This window comes from Chelonoidis abingdonii, chromosome 9, assembly GCF_003597395.2.
Source record: "Chelonoidis abingdonii isolate Lonesome George chromosome 9, CheloAbing_2.0, whole genome shotgun sequence".
Classification (NCBI taxonomy): domain Eukaryota; kingdom Metazoa; phylum Chordata; order Testudines; family Testudinidae; genus Chelonoidis; species Chelonoidis abingdonii.
In genome coordinates this window covers 81,860,048-81,878,614 of record NC_133777.1, presented here as the reverse complement: position 1 = coordinate 81,878,614, position 18,567 = coordinate 81,860,048, and the positions used below count along the sequence as shown (strand labels likewise).

Sequence of the window (18,567 nt, the reverse complement as noted above, 5' to 3'; positions counted from 1 at the left end):
AATTAAGGCAGACAGGCTGATTAGATCACCTGCAGCTAATCAAGGCAGGCTAATCAGGGCACCTGGGTTTAAAAAGGAGCTCACTCCAGTCAGGCAGGGAGGAGCCAGAGGAGACGAAGTGTGTGTGAGGAGTTGGGAGCAAGAGGCACAAGGAGCTGAGAGTGAGAGGGTGTGCTGCTGGAGGACTAAGGAGTACAAGCGTTATCAGACACCAGGAGGAAGATCATGTGGTGAGGATAAAGAAGGTGTTTGGAGAAGGCCATGAGGAAGTAGCCCAGTGAGTTGTAACTGTCATGCAGCTGTTACAAGAGGCACTATAGACAGTTGCAATCCACAGGGCCCTGGGCTGGAAGGTGGAGTGGAGGGCGGGCCTGGGTTCCCCCCAAACCTCCCAACTCCTGATCAGACACAGGAGGAGTTGATCCAGACTGTGGGGAAGATCACTGAGGTGAGCAAATCTGCCAATAAGTGCAGGAATCACCAAGGTAGAGGAGGAACTTTGTCACATAATGTTTTTATACAGTTTCTAAATGTGAAAGTGGGTGCTCTTTTCCCAAAACCATTTTCAAATGAGAATCCTGATCTACCTTTAACTCTTCTACAGATAATGAAATCCATGGAATGTATCAAATTTAATATAACTGCAGGACACTTCACTCCAGAAACTTGCTAAACATGCCTGATGGAAGAATGGCTTAGGGGTTATATGGTCCTTGTGAATTCCTCCCCTCAGTAGGCAACTAGTGCTACATGCAACTCACTTTCTGGTCCAGCGGGATGGCAAAACCACACTCCCACAATTGTTTCCTGACCAATAACTCAGAGGACTGAACTACTTTATAGTTCACAAGTCCACTTGCTGACATTTCCTGCTGAGCTTCTTTGCCAAAGGCAACATAAGCTCCAATATATTAACACAAAATTAAAACGGTTGGTCCTTATTCACTCAGAATAGTGTAGGAGAGGTAGCTTCAAGGTTCAGGTTAAACATGCGAGTAGGATATAAGAATGATAGAATAACTGCCTATATATAATTCTCAAATGGACAGTTAAATATAATGTGGAAATAAGAAACAAGCCCAAGATTAACAAGAAAACGGTATACAGTATGGTATAATTACCCATTATAATACTTAACAGGAACTTTGCAGGCTTATTTACCTTGACTAAGAAATGTTTGGAGGAATTTTTCCCATGTAGGAAATCGTTTCTCATTGACTGGCTGAGCGTGCTGTGCTAAAAGGCCCGGAAGCTCCTGGGAGATCTTCACCAAAGCTGGCTCCTGCAGAAACAAATTAAATAGAACCACAAGCAATTTTACTACAGAAATGAAAACTGCTTGTGGGGTGATTAAAAACCAGACCTCCAACAGGCACCAAAAAAAAAAGTGGTTACTGTTTACTCACAGTCAGACAGGCTTTTAAAATTTTTCTCCTTACATTTACCCAAAACAGTCTTTTTCTGACAGGCTGATTTGTTTTCAGCGTAACATCTATTCTGTTATCACTTTTATTAGTAACATGACCTTGTGATTGTAAATGACATAAAAGCCTTGATATCAATCACTAAGCCATGATCAACAGTCGATAACTTGTACGATATTTGTATTTTAAAACGGAGAGTGTTAAAATGGCTATGCTTTCCAATAATACTCTTCCTAACTCTTTTACTTCTATACTCAAGGCAAAACTCAGCATTTTAGTCATCATGAATTTAGGGGAGCCCATGCAAGGTTGGTAGCATTACACACAAAGTGTATTCCCAATGGGAGGTATCCTTGTAACTCTCTACAATATGTGAGACAAGCAAACTAGAGGATTGGTTGATGGCTCTCTACTTTTGGTTGGAATTTGATTTTTTCATATTATAGGATATAAAATAGCCTCAGTTCCTCCCAGTAGTACCACAAAAAACATCAAATGTATCTTGGCACAAACTAACTCCACTGTCTTTGGTGTTCAAGAGGCCCAGAGGTGAGCAAGGATGTAAAGTGCCAGGACCCTGACTCTAAAGCCCCAAGCCCCTCTTTCTTGCTGCATCATAAGCATTTTCATGCTTCCCCTGGGTCTCTTTCTTTCCGTTTTACATACTCTTGAAATGAGAAATGTCCCATGCTCCAGAAGAGGACCACTTATCTGCCGAGCCTGGCAACATTCTGAGCCCTGATCTTGTTTTGGGCTTGGAAGGTGCTCAGTATAACTTTGTGATTAACACTCTATAAATATGAAAAAAAACGCTACTCTGCATGAGCAATCAAAGAATCCTGTTACGTTCATAACACGCAATGTGACAAAGGGTTTTTTAAATTCATATTTATTATTATTAATTGTGGATTTATCTACAAAAAAAAGCAGAGGAAGTATGGCCCACCGGCTAAGGGCAACCGCCTGGGATAGGGGAGATCTGGTTTCCATGCTCTGCCAGAGACTTCCTGTGTGACTGTGGGCAAGTCACTTAGTCTCTCTGTGCCTCTGGACCCCATCTGTACAATGGAAATAATAGCACTGCCCTATACCACAGGGGTGTAGTGAGGGTAAATACATTAAAAACTGTGAGAGGCTCAGATGTTACACAAAGGGGACCTTAGAAGTATATATATTTTAAGTGTCTATCGCTGGTTCTAGGTGCCATTGACAAACCTTTTAAAAAACACTTATCATCAATAAATTTAGCAGCACAATATTTCACCCTCAGCCAAAACCATCCCAGATGATTAGCCTGAAATAACACAATACCGTCGACCTCTGCCCAAATTACCACCTCTCAGCCTGTTCCCTGCTCTTCCAAAGCCTGAGCATAACACATGGGTTTTGCAGGGTTCCCTGAAGGTTAATAGATTTGGGTTATTTTGGGCCAGTGAAACCAACTGCATCATTTGGCACATGAGGTTTCATTTTTCAGCTTGTCCTGCCTCTGCAGTATCCAGTCCAGGATCCACATCAGACAGAGGTCTGGTGGTCTAGGTCTTGTGTGAAAAGAACACAACACAAGAGCAAGTTTACTGGAAAGACTTTACTTACTGCTGGCCCTCAGCCTAACCCTGGGCCACATTCTGTCACCCACACTGACTAGTACCTTACTCTTTGAGTTGTCCCACTGATTGTTTTTTATTTTATATTTTCCATTTGTGTCTGGTTTGGAGGCTGGGACATGTTTCAGATGCTGGTCTTGCTACTGTCATCCATGCTTTCGTGACCTCTAGAACTGTCTGCTCTGCAGTGCTCGCAGCATAGCTCTACACCTTAAAGCCATCTGGAAACTGAAGCTGGTACACAATGCAGCAGCCTGCTTGCTGAGTGAGGTTTCTTGCTGTGAGAATACTGCATTAACACTGTGCAATTTGCATTGGGTGCCTACTGACTTTTGAGCAGAGTACAAGGTGTTTGGTTTTGAACAGTTCAGGTATGGGACATGCCTGTCCGAGAGAATGGCTCTTTCCCTGTATGATAGACCTGCACTTTAATTCTTAAAAGTAATGCTCCATATCAATAATGCCAACAAGAACGAACTCTTTTTTGTCTTCAACTTAAGTTTCTCATACCAGCCAATAATACAAACTGGAGTTCCTAAGAGCATCTACGATCGATAATACCAATGGTAACTGCAGCTGATTAGGTCTCCCTCTGAGCAGACAACCACAGGATGCTGAGACATTAATGGTGTGATTTACTCCTGTTCCAAACTGTGAGGTCAAAGATCAGAACTGCAGCCAAACAGTGACATAAAGCAAAGTCATCTAAGCAGGAACTGTACCAGGGAATTCAAGACTGATTAAAACATCAGAACAGTGAACAAAGACCAACCGGGTTCATCAGGGCTTGTGTTTTGCTTTTAAATATAACTATCCCAGAAACTGAGAGAGCCAATGGTTACGTAAAAATGGCCATGCTGGTTCAGACCAATGATCCATCTAGCCCCATATCCTGTCTTCTGACAGACACTTCAGATGGAGTGAACTGAACCGGGCAATTTAGTGAGTGATCCATTCCCTGTCATCCAGTCTCAGCTTCTTGCAGTCAGGGATTTTAGCATACCCAAAGTATGGGGTTGTGTCCCAACTACATGGCTAATAGCCACTGATGGACCTATCCTCTGGAATGTATCTAATTCTTTTTAGAAACCACTTATATTTTTGGCCTTCACAACATCTGCTGGCAATGAATTTCCATAGGTTGACTGTGCATTGTGTGAAGAAGAACTTCCTTTTGTTTGCTTTAAACCTGGTTCTTACGTGAAGGGGTAAATAACACTTCCTTATTCACTTTCTCCACACCATGCATGATTTTATAGACCTCTATCATATCCCTCTTTTGTTGTCTCTTTTCTAAGCTGAACAGTCCCAGTCTTTTTAATCTCTCCTCATATGGAAGCTGTTCTATTCCACTAACCATTTTTGTTGCCCATCTCTGTACTTTTTCCAATTCTAATATATCTTTTTTTGAGACAAGGCAGCCATCTCCAAACAACTGTATTGTTACCTATACAATTAATATAAATACAACGCAGTAGACAGAAGTTTTCTTTTCAGTGATTAATGCCATTGAGAGGTCAGAGCTACAAATCAATATGCACATCTCATTAGGTTCAGCAATACCTCCATCATACTGAGCCTGATCATTTAGATCTAATGACTTTGGGCATGGTGCAATTTTAAAAACAAACACACACAGACATGTGGGATGTGAATTGAAAAGATTTTCATAAATTGATTTAAAAAATCCAAAATTCCTTCCAGTGTGTGTTGTGATATTTGGGACACTGGGACCACATCTGTATAAATACAAATCTCAATTAATGGCATGCAATAGAGTTGTGTTAACATTTTCCATTACAACAACGTTAAGGAATATGAAGCCACTTGCTCAGTATTTTATAACTGTTTTCCCTTTTCAATACTCACTTTTTCCTTGCAAATAGGTTTGAAATAGGTCACTAAGCTCTTCTCCTCAACCACTCTGCACCCGTAATAACACAGAGATGACTGACATTTCTGCAAAGGGTTCAAACTGATACTCAACAAGTCATCACTTGCTACAACTGATCTTACTAACTACTGCCAACTCTGGCAATACTTAATCTCCACTAATATTCTTGATCCCTGCTAGCTAGGGTTTAGACCATGACACAGCACAGAATGGTGCTAGCCAATGGTATCCACTTAGCCATGGAAGATGATCAAACATCCTTTTTCACACTACTGCGCCTTTTGGCAGCATTTGATGCTGCACTCTAGTGAGATATTGTTCACTTTCCTAGAGCACTTGCAGGGATCAATAAATGGCTTTGGTCTTTCTTAGCCAACCAAACCCAGAAAGTAGTGATGAGAAGCCGCCCTTTCACCTCCAGAGCTTTCGCCTGCTAAGTCTCACATCTTGTTCTCTACATGACACCTCTGAAGAAGACTGTGAGACACCATGGGCTCAAATGCCAGCCTTATGCAGACCACACACAGCTGTACATCTTCACATGAAGCCAAGGAAATACTGTCTCCCAGCTATGACAATGACGAGGAAAAATCAACTCATAGGGAGAAGGAGGTGGCTTTAAAACAAATTGTAGCAGGGTGGACCCCTGCTCCTGCCCTGACGGGGTTAAAAACAGCCCTGGGAGGGGGCTGTGGCTGGAGAAAGCAGCATTTAGGCTGGGGCAAGAAGCCTGGGCTGATTGGGGAAAGTAGGTTCAGCTGTGGCCATGCTCCAATCAGGCCCAGGTGGCCCCTATAAAAGGCTGTGAGCCAGAAGCCAAGACAGTCTCTCTCTAGCTATAGAGGGAGATGGGCCTGGCTGCAGGGAGCTGGACATAAGGTACATGAGTGAAGCAGGGCTGGGGAAAGGCAGAGGAGCTGGGGAGCTCTAGCCTGGAAAGCCCCAGGCTGCGGCCTAGCATTGGGCTAATAGGTACTGGGGGTTGCAGAGGGCAGCCCAGGGGATAAGCCAAAGCAGCAGATCCAAACCCTCATTGCCAGTGATGAGTAGGCTGATACTGCAGTCTGCCCCAGGGTGTGTGGCTAGACAATGACTGGCAGTAGCCATATACTGAGGCAAGGTGGGGATAGAGGGTGGGGGTTCCCCGGGGAGGGGAGACCCTGAGAGAAAGGCTTACTGCCAGGGGGCACCGGGTCCAGAGAGGGACATGGGGGTCAGAGGACAGGCGGATCATCAGCCTGCAGAGGGCGCTCCAGAGCTGAATCAAGCTAATTCGTGGAAGTCACCAGCAGGAGGCGCCACAGGGGTGAGTCCAGCCTGTCTACACAAACCATCACATTTTTCAAATTTTCTCAGTAGAACTGGGATCAAACCCACCTGAAGTTCCCTTAATAATCTAATTCCTAGCAGAAGTGCCTCCATCACTGTGTGCCCCTAGAGAGAAGTAATACTGCCAACTAGAAGGAAGTATAGCAGGGAGGAGAGAATATATTAAAATAAAATCATACCGCCTCAGACCAGTAGGTCAGACATTTACTCATGAAGCCAGACCTTTTAAAAAAAGTCTCTGATCTTCATGACAATTTTATTTAAATTGGACAGTAGCTCAGCAGAACTTACTCTTGTTATCTCAACTGTGGCCCCAGACTGATGTGGAATCATAGGTTTACTGCATTTAACCTCTCAGCTCATGTTTCTCAATGCCAGCAAAAACAGGTCAGCACAGATTTTTTTTTGTTGCACTTCACATGACAAGCCCAGGCACACAGGGTGCTTGCCTGCTCTTTACCATAATAATGAATGAGCAAGAAAAATAAAAGACAGTTACCTTTTCTGTAACTGGTGTTCTTCGAGATGTGTTGCTCATGTCTAATCCACAATAGGTGTGTGTGCTCGCCACGTGCACCGGTGCCGGAAGTTTTTCCCCTAGCAGTACCTGTAGGGGAGCACCCTAGCAACCCCTGGAGTGGTGTCTCCATGGTGCGGTATAAGGGGCGCTGCGCGCTCCCTCCACCCTCTGTTCCTTCTTGCCAGACAACTCTGTCAGAGGGGAAGGAGGGCGGGATGTGGAATAGGTATCAGCAACACATCTCGAAGAACACCAGTTACGGAAAAGGTAACTATCTTTTTCTTTGAGTGATTGCTCCCGTGTATTCATCAATAGGTGATTCCAAGCTATATCTGTTGGAGATGGGAAGGAGTTCACAACCTCTTGGGACAGAAAACGACCCTGCTGAACCTGGCATTATCCCTTGTCTGAGAGACAATCACATAATGTGAGGTGAACGTGTGAACTGAAGGCCACGTGGCAGCCCTGTCCTGAATGGGAACATGGGCCAAAAGGCAGTCAACGAGGCATGCGCCCAAGTCGAGTTTGCCTTCACAATCGGTGGCAGAAGGATTCTTGCCAGGTCATAACAGGTATAGATGCACGAGATGATCCAGTTGGAGAGCTGCCGAGTCGAGATCGGCTGACCTTTCATGTGCTCGGCTGAGGCGATGAACAGTTCTGAGGACTTTCTGAATGGCTTAGTCAGAAAAAAGCCAGAACCCATCTCACATCCAGCATGTGGAGGTGGTACTCCTCACTGGATGCACGGGGCTTGGGGCAGAGGACCGGCAGAAAAATATCCTGACCCATGTGATAGGCGGAGACCACCTTCAGGAGGAACGAAGGGTGTGGGCGGAGCTGGACCTTATTTTATGAAGCACCGTGTATGGGGGCTCAGAGGTCAGGGCCTGAGTTCTGAGATCCGCCTAGCCAACGTGATCGTAACTAGAAAGGCCACCTTCCATGAGAGGTGTGACCAGGAGCATGTGGCTAGCAGATCAAATAGAGGCCCCGTGAGACAGGCCAACACCAGGTTTATGCCCAAGTGCCCCCTTGGAGCAGAAACAGGGACAGCGACGTTTCTGCCAAGTCGTGAACAGGTCCACCTGGGGAGTTCCCCACACTTAGAAAAGTCTGTGCACCACTTCTGGGTGGAGAGACCACTCATGCTGAGAGAAGTCCCTGCTCAAGCAATCCCCTGCGCATTCCGCATGCCTGGCAGATGGAAGGCCTGTAGGCAGATGTCATGGGCTATACAAAAGACCCACAACCTGAGGGTTTTGCGGCAGAGGATTGGGCCCCACCTTGCCTGTTGATGTAGAACATCGAAGCCGTGTTGTCCGTGAGGGTCCTTACCACCCATCCCTCCGGGTGCAAGCAGAAGGCCATGCACGCCAGCCGCACCGCCCTGAGCTCCTTGACGTTCATGTGGAGGGTCAGATCCTGAGCCGACCACAGACCCTAGGTCTGAATGTTCCCCACATGGGCCCTCCATCCTAGGTCCAACACATAAGACACCAGTTCCAGCGATGGGGCCCTGCCCCTGAATGGGACCCCTTGGAGCATGTTTCTCAGGGAGGACCACCACTGTAGGGAGGCGATAACTGGCTCGGACACCATGAGGACTTTGTCCATCGTGTCCCTGGCCTGGGAGAACTCCAAGGCCAACCGGAGTTGGAGGGGCCTAATCTTGAGTCTGGTGTGATGGACCACATACGTGCACGCCAATACATCACCCAAGAGCTGGAGGCTGTGTCGATGAGCCCCTTCAGAGTCTTGAACCTGTCTGGTGGGAGGGTGGTTCTGGCTGATGAGGCATCCAGGACCACCCCAATAAACTCTACACATTGAACTGGGACTAACATGGACGTGGTGTTGTTTACCAACAGGCCCAAAGTGGTGTACATGGACAGGAGCGCCACATGATCCCACACTTGTGACCGGGAGCTGCCCTTGACCAACCAGTCATCCAGATAGGGGAAGATCTGAACTCCCCTGGTGCCTGAGGTAGGCCGCCACCACCGACATACATTTCATGAATACCCTGGGGGCCGTGGACAGGCCAAATGGGCAGACCATACACTGGTAATGTTCCTGCCCCACCATGAAATGGGGGAAGCATCTGTGCCCCTTGAATATATGAATGTGGAAGTACGTGTCCTGCAGATCGAGGGCAGCGTACCAGTCCCCGGAATCCAAGAAGGGGATGATGGAGGCCAGGAAGACCATGCGGAACTTGAGCTTCACCATGTACTAGTTCACATGTACTCACAGGTCCAGGATGGACCTGAGCCCCCTTTGGCCTTTGGGATAAGGAAATAGTGGGAGTAGTACCCCTTGCCTTTGAACTCCCCCAGTACTGCTTCCACTGCTCCTAGGCCCAGGAGCTGCCCCACCTCCTGCTCGAGCAGAGCCTTGTGCGAGGAGTTCCCAGGGAGGGACAGCGGTCGGGGGCGGGGGGGGCTGGATGGGGAGGAAGTAAACTGGAGAGTGTAGCCCCAGGAAATGGTGTTGAGTTCCGAAGCACCTTCACTGGCAGCATGAAGGAACTGAGGGTGGGGGGAGCGTGTAGCGCTCCTTATACCGCACCATGGAGACACCACTCCAGGGGTCGCTAGGGCCAGGGGCAGCTCTAGACATTTCGCCGCTCCAAGCACTGCGGCTCCATTGAAGCCGCGGGACCAGCGGACCCTCCGCAGGCACGCCTGAGGGAGGTCCACTGGAGCCACGGGACCAGCAGACCCTCCGCAGGTATGCCACTGAAGGCTGCCTGCCTGCCACCTTCCCAGCGACCAGCAGAGTGTCCCCCGTGGCATGCCACCCCAAGCATGCGCTTGGCGTGCTGGGGTCTGGAGCCGCCCCTGGCTAGGGCACTCCTATACAGGTACTGCTAGGGAAAAAAACTTTCGGCACCGGTGCACATGGCGAGCACACACAGCTATTGTGGAATACACATCAGCAAACACTCGAAGAAGAATTATTTTTTCTCAAAAAATATTCCTGGCCCTAGAGCAAATAGAAATTTGCAAGGCTGTGTGACCATAATATTAGCCACAAGAGATGATGTTAGGACTATAGGTGGGGTGTCTGGAAGGAACAGGTAGCAGATTTAGTTGAGACAGATCAGGCAACAAAGAGAAGCCTGGTGAGAAGAGAAGAGAAATAGGTTTAGAAATAGAAAGAGAGACCCAGGATGGAAAGACGCTCTGGAGCGGAGTGCATGAGAAAGGCCTGGGGCTTATAGACGGAATCAGAGTGAAAGGAAGCTATGTGGGCCTTAGAAGCAAATAGAGCAAAGAAAGAAATCCCAGATAAGTAAAGATGAATGGGAGAGATAAGGTCGGAGAGGTAATATCTTTTATTGTACCAGCTTCTGTGGGTGGAACTACACAGAGCTCATCTTCAGGCCTGAGGAAGGAAGGGCTCTGTGTAGCTCAAAAGCTTGCACCTCCTACCAACAGAAGCTGGTTCAATAAAAGATATTACCTCTCCTACCTTCTCTCTCAGATCCTGGAACCAACATGGCTCTAATACTGCAAAAAGTCAAATGGGCGAGAAGAACAATACAAATGGAGCTATGACAATACCAGCTGGGGATCTGCCCCCCTTTGTATTATGTCCAACCCTATTTACTTCTGTATTCTTACTAGCACTGGCAACCATGGAAAGAGTCCAAACCTTATGTCCTGACTGCTGTCCCACCTCACTGTAAGTGCTCCCTTGTTTGCAACTGACAAAGAATGGATATTCTCTCTCATCCAGGCAGGTGTATGATACCTAGAGTGATAATTTAGGCTAAAGACCAAAAACATTTTGAAAGGTTGGGGGAAAAAACAGAAACAGTTTTGGATGTGACACACTGTCTACCACACACCTACTTAAAGTTTAAAAGCTGGTTTAAGAATGAACATTTAATTGTTAACTGCAAATTTTAAAATTAAAAAGTGCCAATTTTGCCTTCCATGAGCTAAAATAATATGTTCTGGGAGAAGGTAACATCATGTAAAACAGCCGTCATTACCAAGTAACACAAATGTTTTTTGTATGTAAAATTGCTTTGTAAAATATTTGCTCCATCTGCTGAAAGTAGCAAAGACAATTTTCCCTGATAGCTAATGGTCCATTTCGGCTGGATGGCAAGCAATTCACTGTGGTTTCGACTTGCATTAAGTAGAATGGAGAGAACACTACATAGAATTCTCTACTTATGTAGTATTATCTACTCACTGCTTCTTGAGAGGCCCGTCCCTCATTATTGTGGCCTTCGTTTTGGATCAGCACACAGGGTTGCTTTGACTCAAGAGGCTTTTTGTCAAACTGAGGCACATATGCTATGCTTCGATATGAGAGCACAAAACAGCCACTTTCCTTGACTACAAGAACAAGGAGGTTAGTTCTCTTTCAACTTTCCAGCACTTAAACTGCTGTTCCTTTTTTCACACCACATGGGGCCATGGTTTTCTCTTCTGGCTCATGCTGTCACTCTGCACGCTGAGGATTTCAATATATAAAGATCAAGCACTTCTTTTAATTCTAAATTCAGCTACATGCACACAGAAAAAGCAGAGAACATTGTCCTAGGCCAGAAAACCCCCATTGCTCCAGCTTCACTGTACACTTTGCTACTTACAATACCTCTATTTAAAAGCACGTTTACATTGTGCCCTGAACTACTTCAGCATCTGCTAACAGACCAATAAAAACATAAATAAACCAGGATTGTTTAGAAAGAGAGATCCCTTCTATTTCCTCTGAATGATACTAAACCAGTAACAGCAGCAAGCTACAGAGACCTTTTTTTTTTTTTTTTTTTTGTAGATTTCACCTTGGAAAACAAAATTTGGGAGGAAATTAAATATAAAATCACTATATCCAGTGCCACCAAAAATCAGACGGAAAGAGGAGCTTAGAGGCAAAGTGATTTTATCAAATAGTCATGCAGCTTTATACTCAGCACAAATGTAATTTAATTGCAATTATGACAATTGTATACAATGGATTTTTTTTTTTTTACCAATGTGACTGGAAGATTTCTATTTTGTGCTTAAAGAGAAGCACACATGTAAGCCTCTTGCAAGATAGGATCCCAATTTCCCAAATTAATAATTTCCGCAATAAACCCATTTCCCCATGGAAGGCTGGAGTAGTAAAATGTATTCTTAATAGTATTTTCCCCAATGAAGATTTTCTTTTTTTAAAAAATAAAATAAAATTTTGAATTCAATGGAACCACTCACAAGCAAAGTGTTTGCAGGATCAGAGCCTTCGACAGTAATTCCTATGAGAGTAGCATCTGAGTGCACACTTTTGGTATATCAGACCCCTGTGAAGACATGCTTAGTTCAGGCCTCCTCAAGATCACTAGATTTTTCCAAGTTTAAAAATATATATATTTTTAATTCTTCATAATTTGCTTTATTTCATTGGCCATCCTTTTTGTCTACTTCGACAGGGGAAAAAAATCTATATGAATTTTAAAAGTGTGATTAAAAAAATAAAATACTAAAGAGCATCGTATGGATAATCTCAGTAAATTCACAAGAACTCCATGTAAACGGCAGAGCTATTTTTCAAAACAGCCTACAGAGCAGTATGATAAAAACTATGCCATGTTTCACAAGTGACACACGGTTGAACTTCTTTTAGTCTTAAACTTGTCCTTTTGGATTTTAGCAAAACAAACATTTTTAAAATAATCCAAACAGGCATTTTATTGCATGTGATAACACTAACGATTTTCAGATTTCTTTAGTGCTCTTGCTTTATCCTCTCCTTCCACACTGTTATTGCTAAAAACTGGCAGTTAAATTCAATTGATTCAAAATATTCTAGATCCATATGGCCTAAAACCCTGGAGCTGAAGTTCTGATATTGCCTCACTGCTGTTTTCTAGCATTTGCCTCTACTCCAGTCCCCAGATGGTGGAAGTAACATTTAAACCTCCTTCTCTCTGCCTTGTACAATAGACCTTGGCACCATTTCAACTGTTTACTCCGGTAATTAACAGCACTGATACCACAACAATTACAACTCCTACAATCTTAACACAATAATGCTATGAATTAGTGAGAGCTAATGGCTGGAAGGTATAGTGGTTCCAGACTGCGAGATCTGTGCATTTTTAGAATAAAATAAAAGGTACAAACAGCACGCTTGCGGTAGACAATGATTACCTAGTAATTAGTTTACACAAAGCTTCCTATTTAATGGCAAAACACTGTAATTAACGCGTGACAGAAAATCAAAGGGTACTTTGTAAGCATATGAAAAATTAACACTGCAGGCCTATAGCTTTATGTACAGATTAGAAGCATATTAAATCAATAGGACATACAAACCAACAGCTTGCATATCTGATTATTGTAGGTCCTAGGAATGGATATCATGGTTTTAATTTAACCAAAGGATACAATTATCATGCTTTGTTATTTACTTAGGATTTAAGAATCACCTGAAACATAACTGCAGCAGCTACATAAATATAATAATTGACTGAATGAGAACACTGCAGATCGTTCTCAGATATAATAAATATGTAAACTACTCAAGATAGTCTGTTGATGGAGCACTGGCTTTATTTGTTAGGGAGGAAACAACCCTGAAGCTAGCAGGGATCTGTTCCTTTAGCCAGGACAATTTTACCATCCTACCATACACCACATTAAATTAAAAGAAATTTTAAAAGCCTGTCACACCTTTCAAAATATTGTATGTGGATTTTCTGTGCAACTGTCTGTGTTTCTGGCCTCCTTCAGGCTAAAAAAATGATCACACCAAAAACTGCATGTGAAATCAATAAAATCAGCAGGAAAGACTGCTTGTTTAAAGAATTTTCTCTGCAGACCTTAGTAAGTATGTCAGCAAACACAACTCAACTGTTTTTGAACCCCAGCAATCTCTGCAACATTTCTGGAACCAAACTATTTTAGAATCTGTTACCGCATGTGATTAACAAATGTTGTGATAAGAATAATTATGAGTTTTAGGAAGTGGAATGTACACATTCAGCAATGCTAACATGTGCAACAGAATAACAGAGCTTAGTTATAAAGCATGATGTTATCCCACTGAAGTTAAGGCTTTGGCAGTATTGTAATTATATTTTGAGTTGGTTGATAAATACATGCTGCTTATTTTGAGTTCCTTACTTTTGGAAAGATGCAAAGGGTGATGAAAATTGTTCATAAGGCTTATTTGCCTTATGGAACCCTAGGCAAAAAGTTTTACACCTCTTTACTACTATTCCTGATAATCTCTGAATTTAATTAATTCTTTTTTAAGGAATTTGTGAAAAATGATCAATAATGTTAAATGTTAAGGGAACAGTTGGCTATTTCTGGCATCTGAAACTAGGATTTTCCAATGGTTATCAATCTCAAATCCTAACATGAGCATTAAAATATTTAGTCAATACTGATGGAAATTTAATGAAGCCCAGGGCCTGAGAGGGGGAAAATCGTGTGATTCTACCCCTAGAGAGAGGTGTTGGCTTGAGAGGAGGTGCACTCAAAGGAACCAGGAGGGGGCAGAAGTGCAGTTCGCTTGTAACTGTGACAGCCATTTGGTATTTTCTGTATGTTTGTTAGGCTACAGCCCTTCAAGTGACACCCTTGCAGCACACCATTCCCTGGTCTGTGTGCTTTTTGGAGTGAGAAGGCTCCAGAACACCTTGCTTCCTACCTCATCTTAAAGGCTGTTTCACTTCTCTCCCCAAACAGCAGTCAGAGATTCAGCCTGTCTAATTAACCAAAAATTAAGATGAGAGCGAAGACCACTAAGATCAAATACAGTGCATTTTTAGAGAATGCCTTTTTCTCAACTCGGAGCCTTCCAACAGGCCAGTCTGACAACAACACAGCCTTTTGGTTTTGGTATCTTGCAGAGCCTAGTGGATTGCTGACTTCTGACACCAGTCAGAACACTCTCCCAGGCTACTGCCCCCAGGTACTGGGGGTTTACTAGGTTCTGCAGAAGAATCCCACTGCTGCACTCCTGTTTTGGCTAACAACACTGGATTTCATTCTGGTGAGCCTAGGGCCGGCCCACAACATTTTGGCAGCTGAGGCGGGGAGCCTGGGCCAAAACTTTGAAAGGTCTCAATTCTGCCGCCTTCTTGTTCTACTCCTCTCATGGTTCTGCTCTGCTACCTACCCCAATAACAACTTAAAATGCCCTGTTAAAAATTTTAAGTAACACTTAACTTTCAAATGCCTGAACAGCAAATATAACTTTTCTTGTCTGCATAGTAAACACTGGCATTTTTATCTGTTTGAATAATCAAAGTGGTGCTTTCCATGTCTTCTTGGTTGCAAAGATTTGAACTGCTTCCTGAAGGTCCACAGTTTGGGCCAGCTCATGCTCTGTTGAGATGGTTGCAAGCCCAACCAGCCTCTCCTGTGTCATTGTGGAGCGTAGATGTGTTTTTATTAACTTCAGCTTGGAGAAGCTGCTTTCTCCACTGGCAACTGTTACAGGAAGTGTTAGAAATATGCGCAGAGCAACAAAAGCACTTGGAAAGAGAGTGGTAATCTTATTTGTACACATATATTCCAGAAAAGCCTTTGGAGTTGATCCTGCTGAAATGTATCTTGAAAGAACTTTCAGTCCATCACCTAAATCACTCGCATCAATATCACGCACGTCATCATGTGTCAACACTGTCTCTAGTGCCCTGCATTGCTGGTGTAGGTCTTCTTCAGGTATAGTGAGGAGTTTTGGAATATCATACACCATCCCAAATACACTGCTGTGTTCCTTGAGCTGGATGAAACATTCTTCAGCTGACCGTATTGCACAATCTAGCACCTGGTTAAATTCAACTTTGAATTGTTGTTTAGGGTATCTTATGGGATTATCCCGTGCCTCGTAATCAAAATGTCTTCTTCGGTGACTCTTGTATTCTTGAATGAGTAGGAAAATAGTTTCAGTGTGAAGTTCCTCTGCCAACTTCTGTGCACTCTTCAGAACGTTTTGAAATCCCTCATCTGACCAGTAAGACTGTAGGTATGACGTTGCTTTGTCCAATTGTTCCATTGCTCCAGACATATCAAGGTCAACACCTTCGAGTCTCTTGCTTACAACATTTATTTCAAACAGTATGTCATGCCACAACACTAAGCCACACAGAAATTTGAAGTTATGTATGTTTCTGGTGATTCCATTTCCCTCTGCCAGCGTTCTCTCATGAACAGTTCCTATCATAGCATTAGTCTTCATAATGGCAATTATGGCATCATCTATCTTCCCAATTCGGTGTTTGATAGGCTTTATCGCCTCCACTCGACTTTCTCATTGTGTGGCACTCAGGGGTTTTAGTGTCAGAGAGGATGTTCCCAGACGTTGCTTCAAAATTTGCCATTGATGAGTTGATGCAGAGAAAAATACATAGCTGCTTTGAAATACAAAAAAATTTCAGCAGCCTCACTAGAAGCTGAAGCTGCATCACTGACCACCAAGTTCAATGAATGAGACCTGCATGGGACAAAAAAAATCTAGAGGATTTAACTCTCAGATCCGTGTCTGCACTTCCTCTGTTCTCTCCTCATGTTGGCACCATTATCGTAGCCCTGACCTCTCATGTCAGCTATCACAATTCCCGTATCTTCCAGCTTTTTAAGAAGCACATTTGTCATATCAGCTCCTGTAGTATCATCAATGTCAATAAATTCTAGAAAACTCTCTCTGACAATCACCATTGCAGGGACATTTTCACTAGGTTCTGTTGTTGTTACAAAATGCACCATTCAAGTCATTTGTTCCATATGGCTGATGACAGGTGTGCAGTCCAGAATATCAGAGTAATATCTTGCTGACTTCAGATCTGCCACAATCTTCTGTTTGACTTTTGTTGCCAGTGACTGTATGATCTCATTTTGAATTGTTTTTCCAAGATAGTAGTGTGTGTACATTTCTTGAGTGTGACTCTTCTCAGATGCTCCTGGAGTACAGCATCAGACTCAGCCATCAGCTCCACAATTTTAAGGAAGTTTCCACTGTTTGGCACATACAGCCGATCTGAAGTGCCACGCAGTGCCAGGTTTTGGGCAGCAAGCATTCTCACAATGGCAATGAGCCTTTTCAGGACATTTTGCCAGTAAAGAGACTCTGATGCAATCTGCTCTTGCTGCTGATCATCTATGGTGGCTTTTCACCTTAGTCTCATCTCAAGCTCTTTCCACCTATTGAATGCTCTCTGGTGATTTGCTGTCTTCTCATGGCATGCCAGGTTTCTAGCCAGATTTTTCCAGTCCTTTGTTCCTGTTGAACCCAGTGTGGCTGGAACATTAGACTGGATGAGTTTAAAACAAAAACAGTATGCAGCATTCTGGGGTTTTGAGTACATAAGACATGGCCTCTCCATTTTGTCACAATTGGGGATTTCATGCCAGTAATGTGTTGGATGGAAACTTCTATTTTCATTGTCTTTGGGGAACATGAAGTTTTTCACTTGCTGTGGCCCATGCAGTACAAGGAAGTCCCTCAGACTACTGCTCAAGTGGGTCCACAGTCCTGGATCATCTAGACTTAAGGAACTAAACTCAGCAGCCGCTGTTTCTTGCACCTCCACCACACTCTTGTCTCATCTACACTTTTCTTCAGGAATGTGCATGGCTACATCTATTTGAGATGGAGATATGGATGCTGCAGTAGCTGCCAGGTCACCTGCACTCTGACTAACTGGAAGATCAGGCATCTCCTCACCACTCACATCCTCACTAGGGATGGAAGGCTCACTGTGAACATTTGTGTCTATGTATCTCAGCAGAGCTCCCTGCTTAGACAGAAAAGCTTCCTTTGCTTTCTTTCTTTTTCTGAATGCTGCCCCAGAGAGGCGTTTTCTTCTTTCACTCATGACTGCTGTTCTGTGCCACCTATAGTGGCTCTCAACACTCAATTGAAGGGGACAAATCAGCAGGCTGGTAGCAGGGCCTGAGTGAGGGAAGATATCAGCATCTTAAGGGCCTAGCTGGCTCCTACTACTTCAGCTGACTGCCTATTCTCCTCAAGTGGGTTCAGGGAAGCAGCAGGAAACAGGAAGCTCCCTGAGAAGCTGGTGCTAATCAGTCCAGGCTCCTGGGCCTGCTAGAGAGGTACATAAGAGGCTCCTCCTCCTCTCTCTCCCTGCAGCTCCTGCTGCTTTCTGTTATTCCCTCCCACCTTTTCTCCCGGCTGCCTGTTATGTCTCTTGTGCCCTCCTTACTCCAGCACAGCACTCCACCATCTCTGTGCATCTAGAGCAGAGAGAATACATATATACCAGCACCAGACACAATTTTCTACACTCTGGGTCCTAGTGGTGCCCCTCCACAGTCTGGCACCTGAGGCTGCCACCTCAGTTCGCCTCATGGTAAGGACAGCCCTGGGTGAGCCACAGCAAGTACGTCAGCTGGAGAAGTCAGGGAAGCACTAAAGTTTTCCTATCTTCTCCTGCAGCATTGAGCTGCTCTGAGCGCCCTCACCTGGCCACCTCTGCTCCTTGCAGTCTCTGCTGTGTAACAGCTGTCTCCAACTCCAGTCAAATATTTTCAACTCATTTTCTAATGAGAGCTCTGTGTTCCATTGAAGACATAAATGTAAGGAGTTAGCTCTAGAGAAGTGATAAAACAAAGACTTCCAAATACAAATTTGACAAAGGAGTGGTTTTCAGTGTTCACAGAATAGTGCCACTGAAGCTAGTGGCAGAATTATACAGTCTTCCAGGGGGAGCTCCTCATTAAACAGATCAAGCTCTGAACATACTCATTTTCACATAAATTCTAGGCTATAAACTGTACTTTGCAGAGTAAAACAAATGCAAATATAATTGCAGTA

At 44.1% G+C, this 18,567-nt stretch overlaps 1 protein-coding gene across 6 annotated transcripts in view; it reads right to left on the bottom strand.

Annotated features, from left to right (window-relative positions):
- The window catches only part of IQCH (IQ motif containing H), a 116,547-nt gene that overhangs the window by 42,418 nt on the left and 55,562 nt on the right, over positions 1-18,567 (bottom strand). For all 6 annotated transcript variants that reach the window (XM_032764389.2, XM_032764385.2, XM_032764386.2 and 3 more), the window contains one exon: positions 1,162-1,282. In XM_032764389.2, coding sequence (XP_032620280.1) covers positions 1,162-1,282 — 121 coding nt within the window. The remainder of the gene's footprint in view (positions 1-1,161; positions 1,283-18,567) is intronic.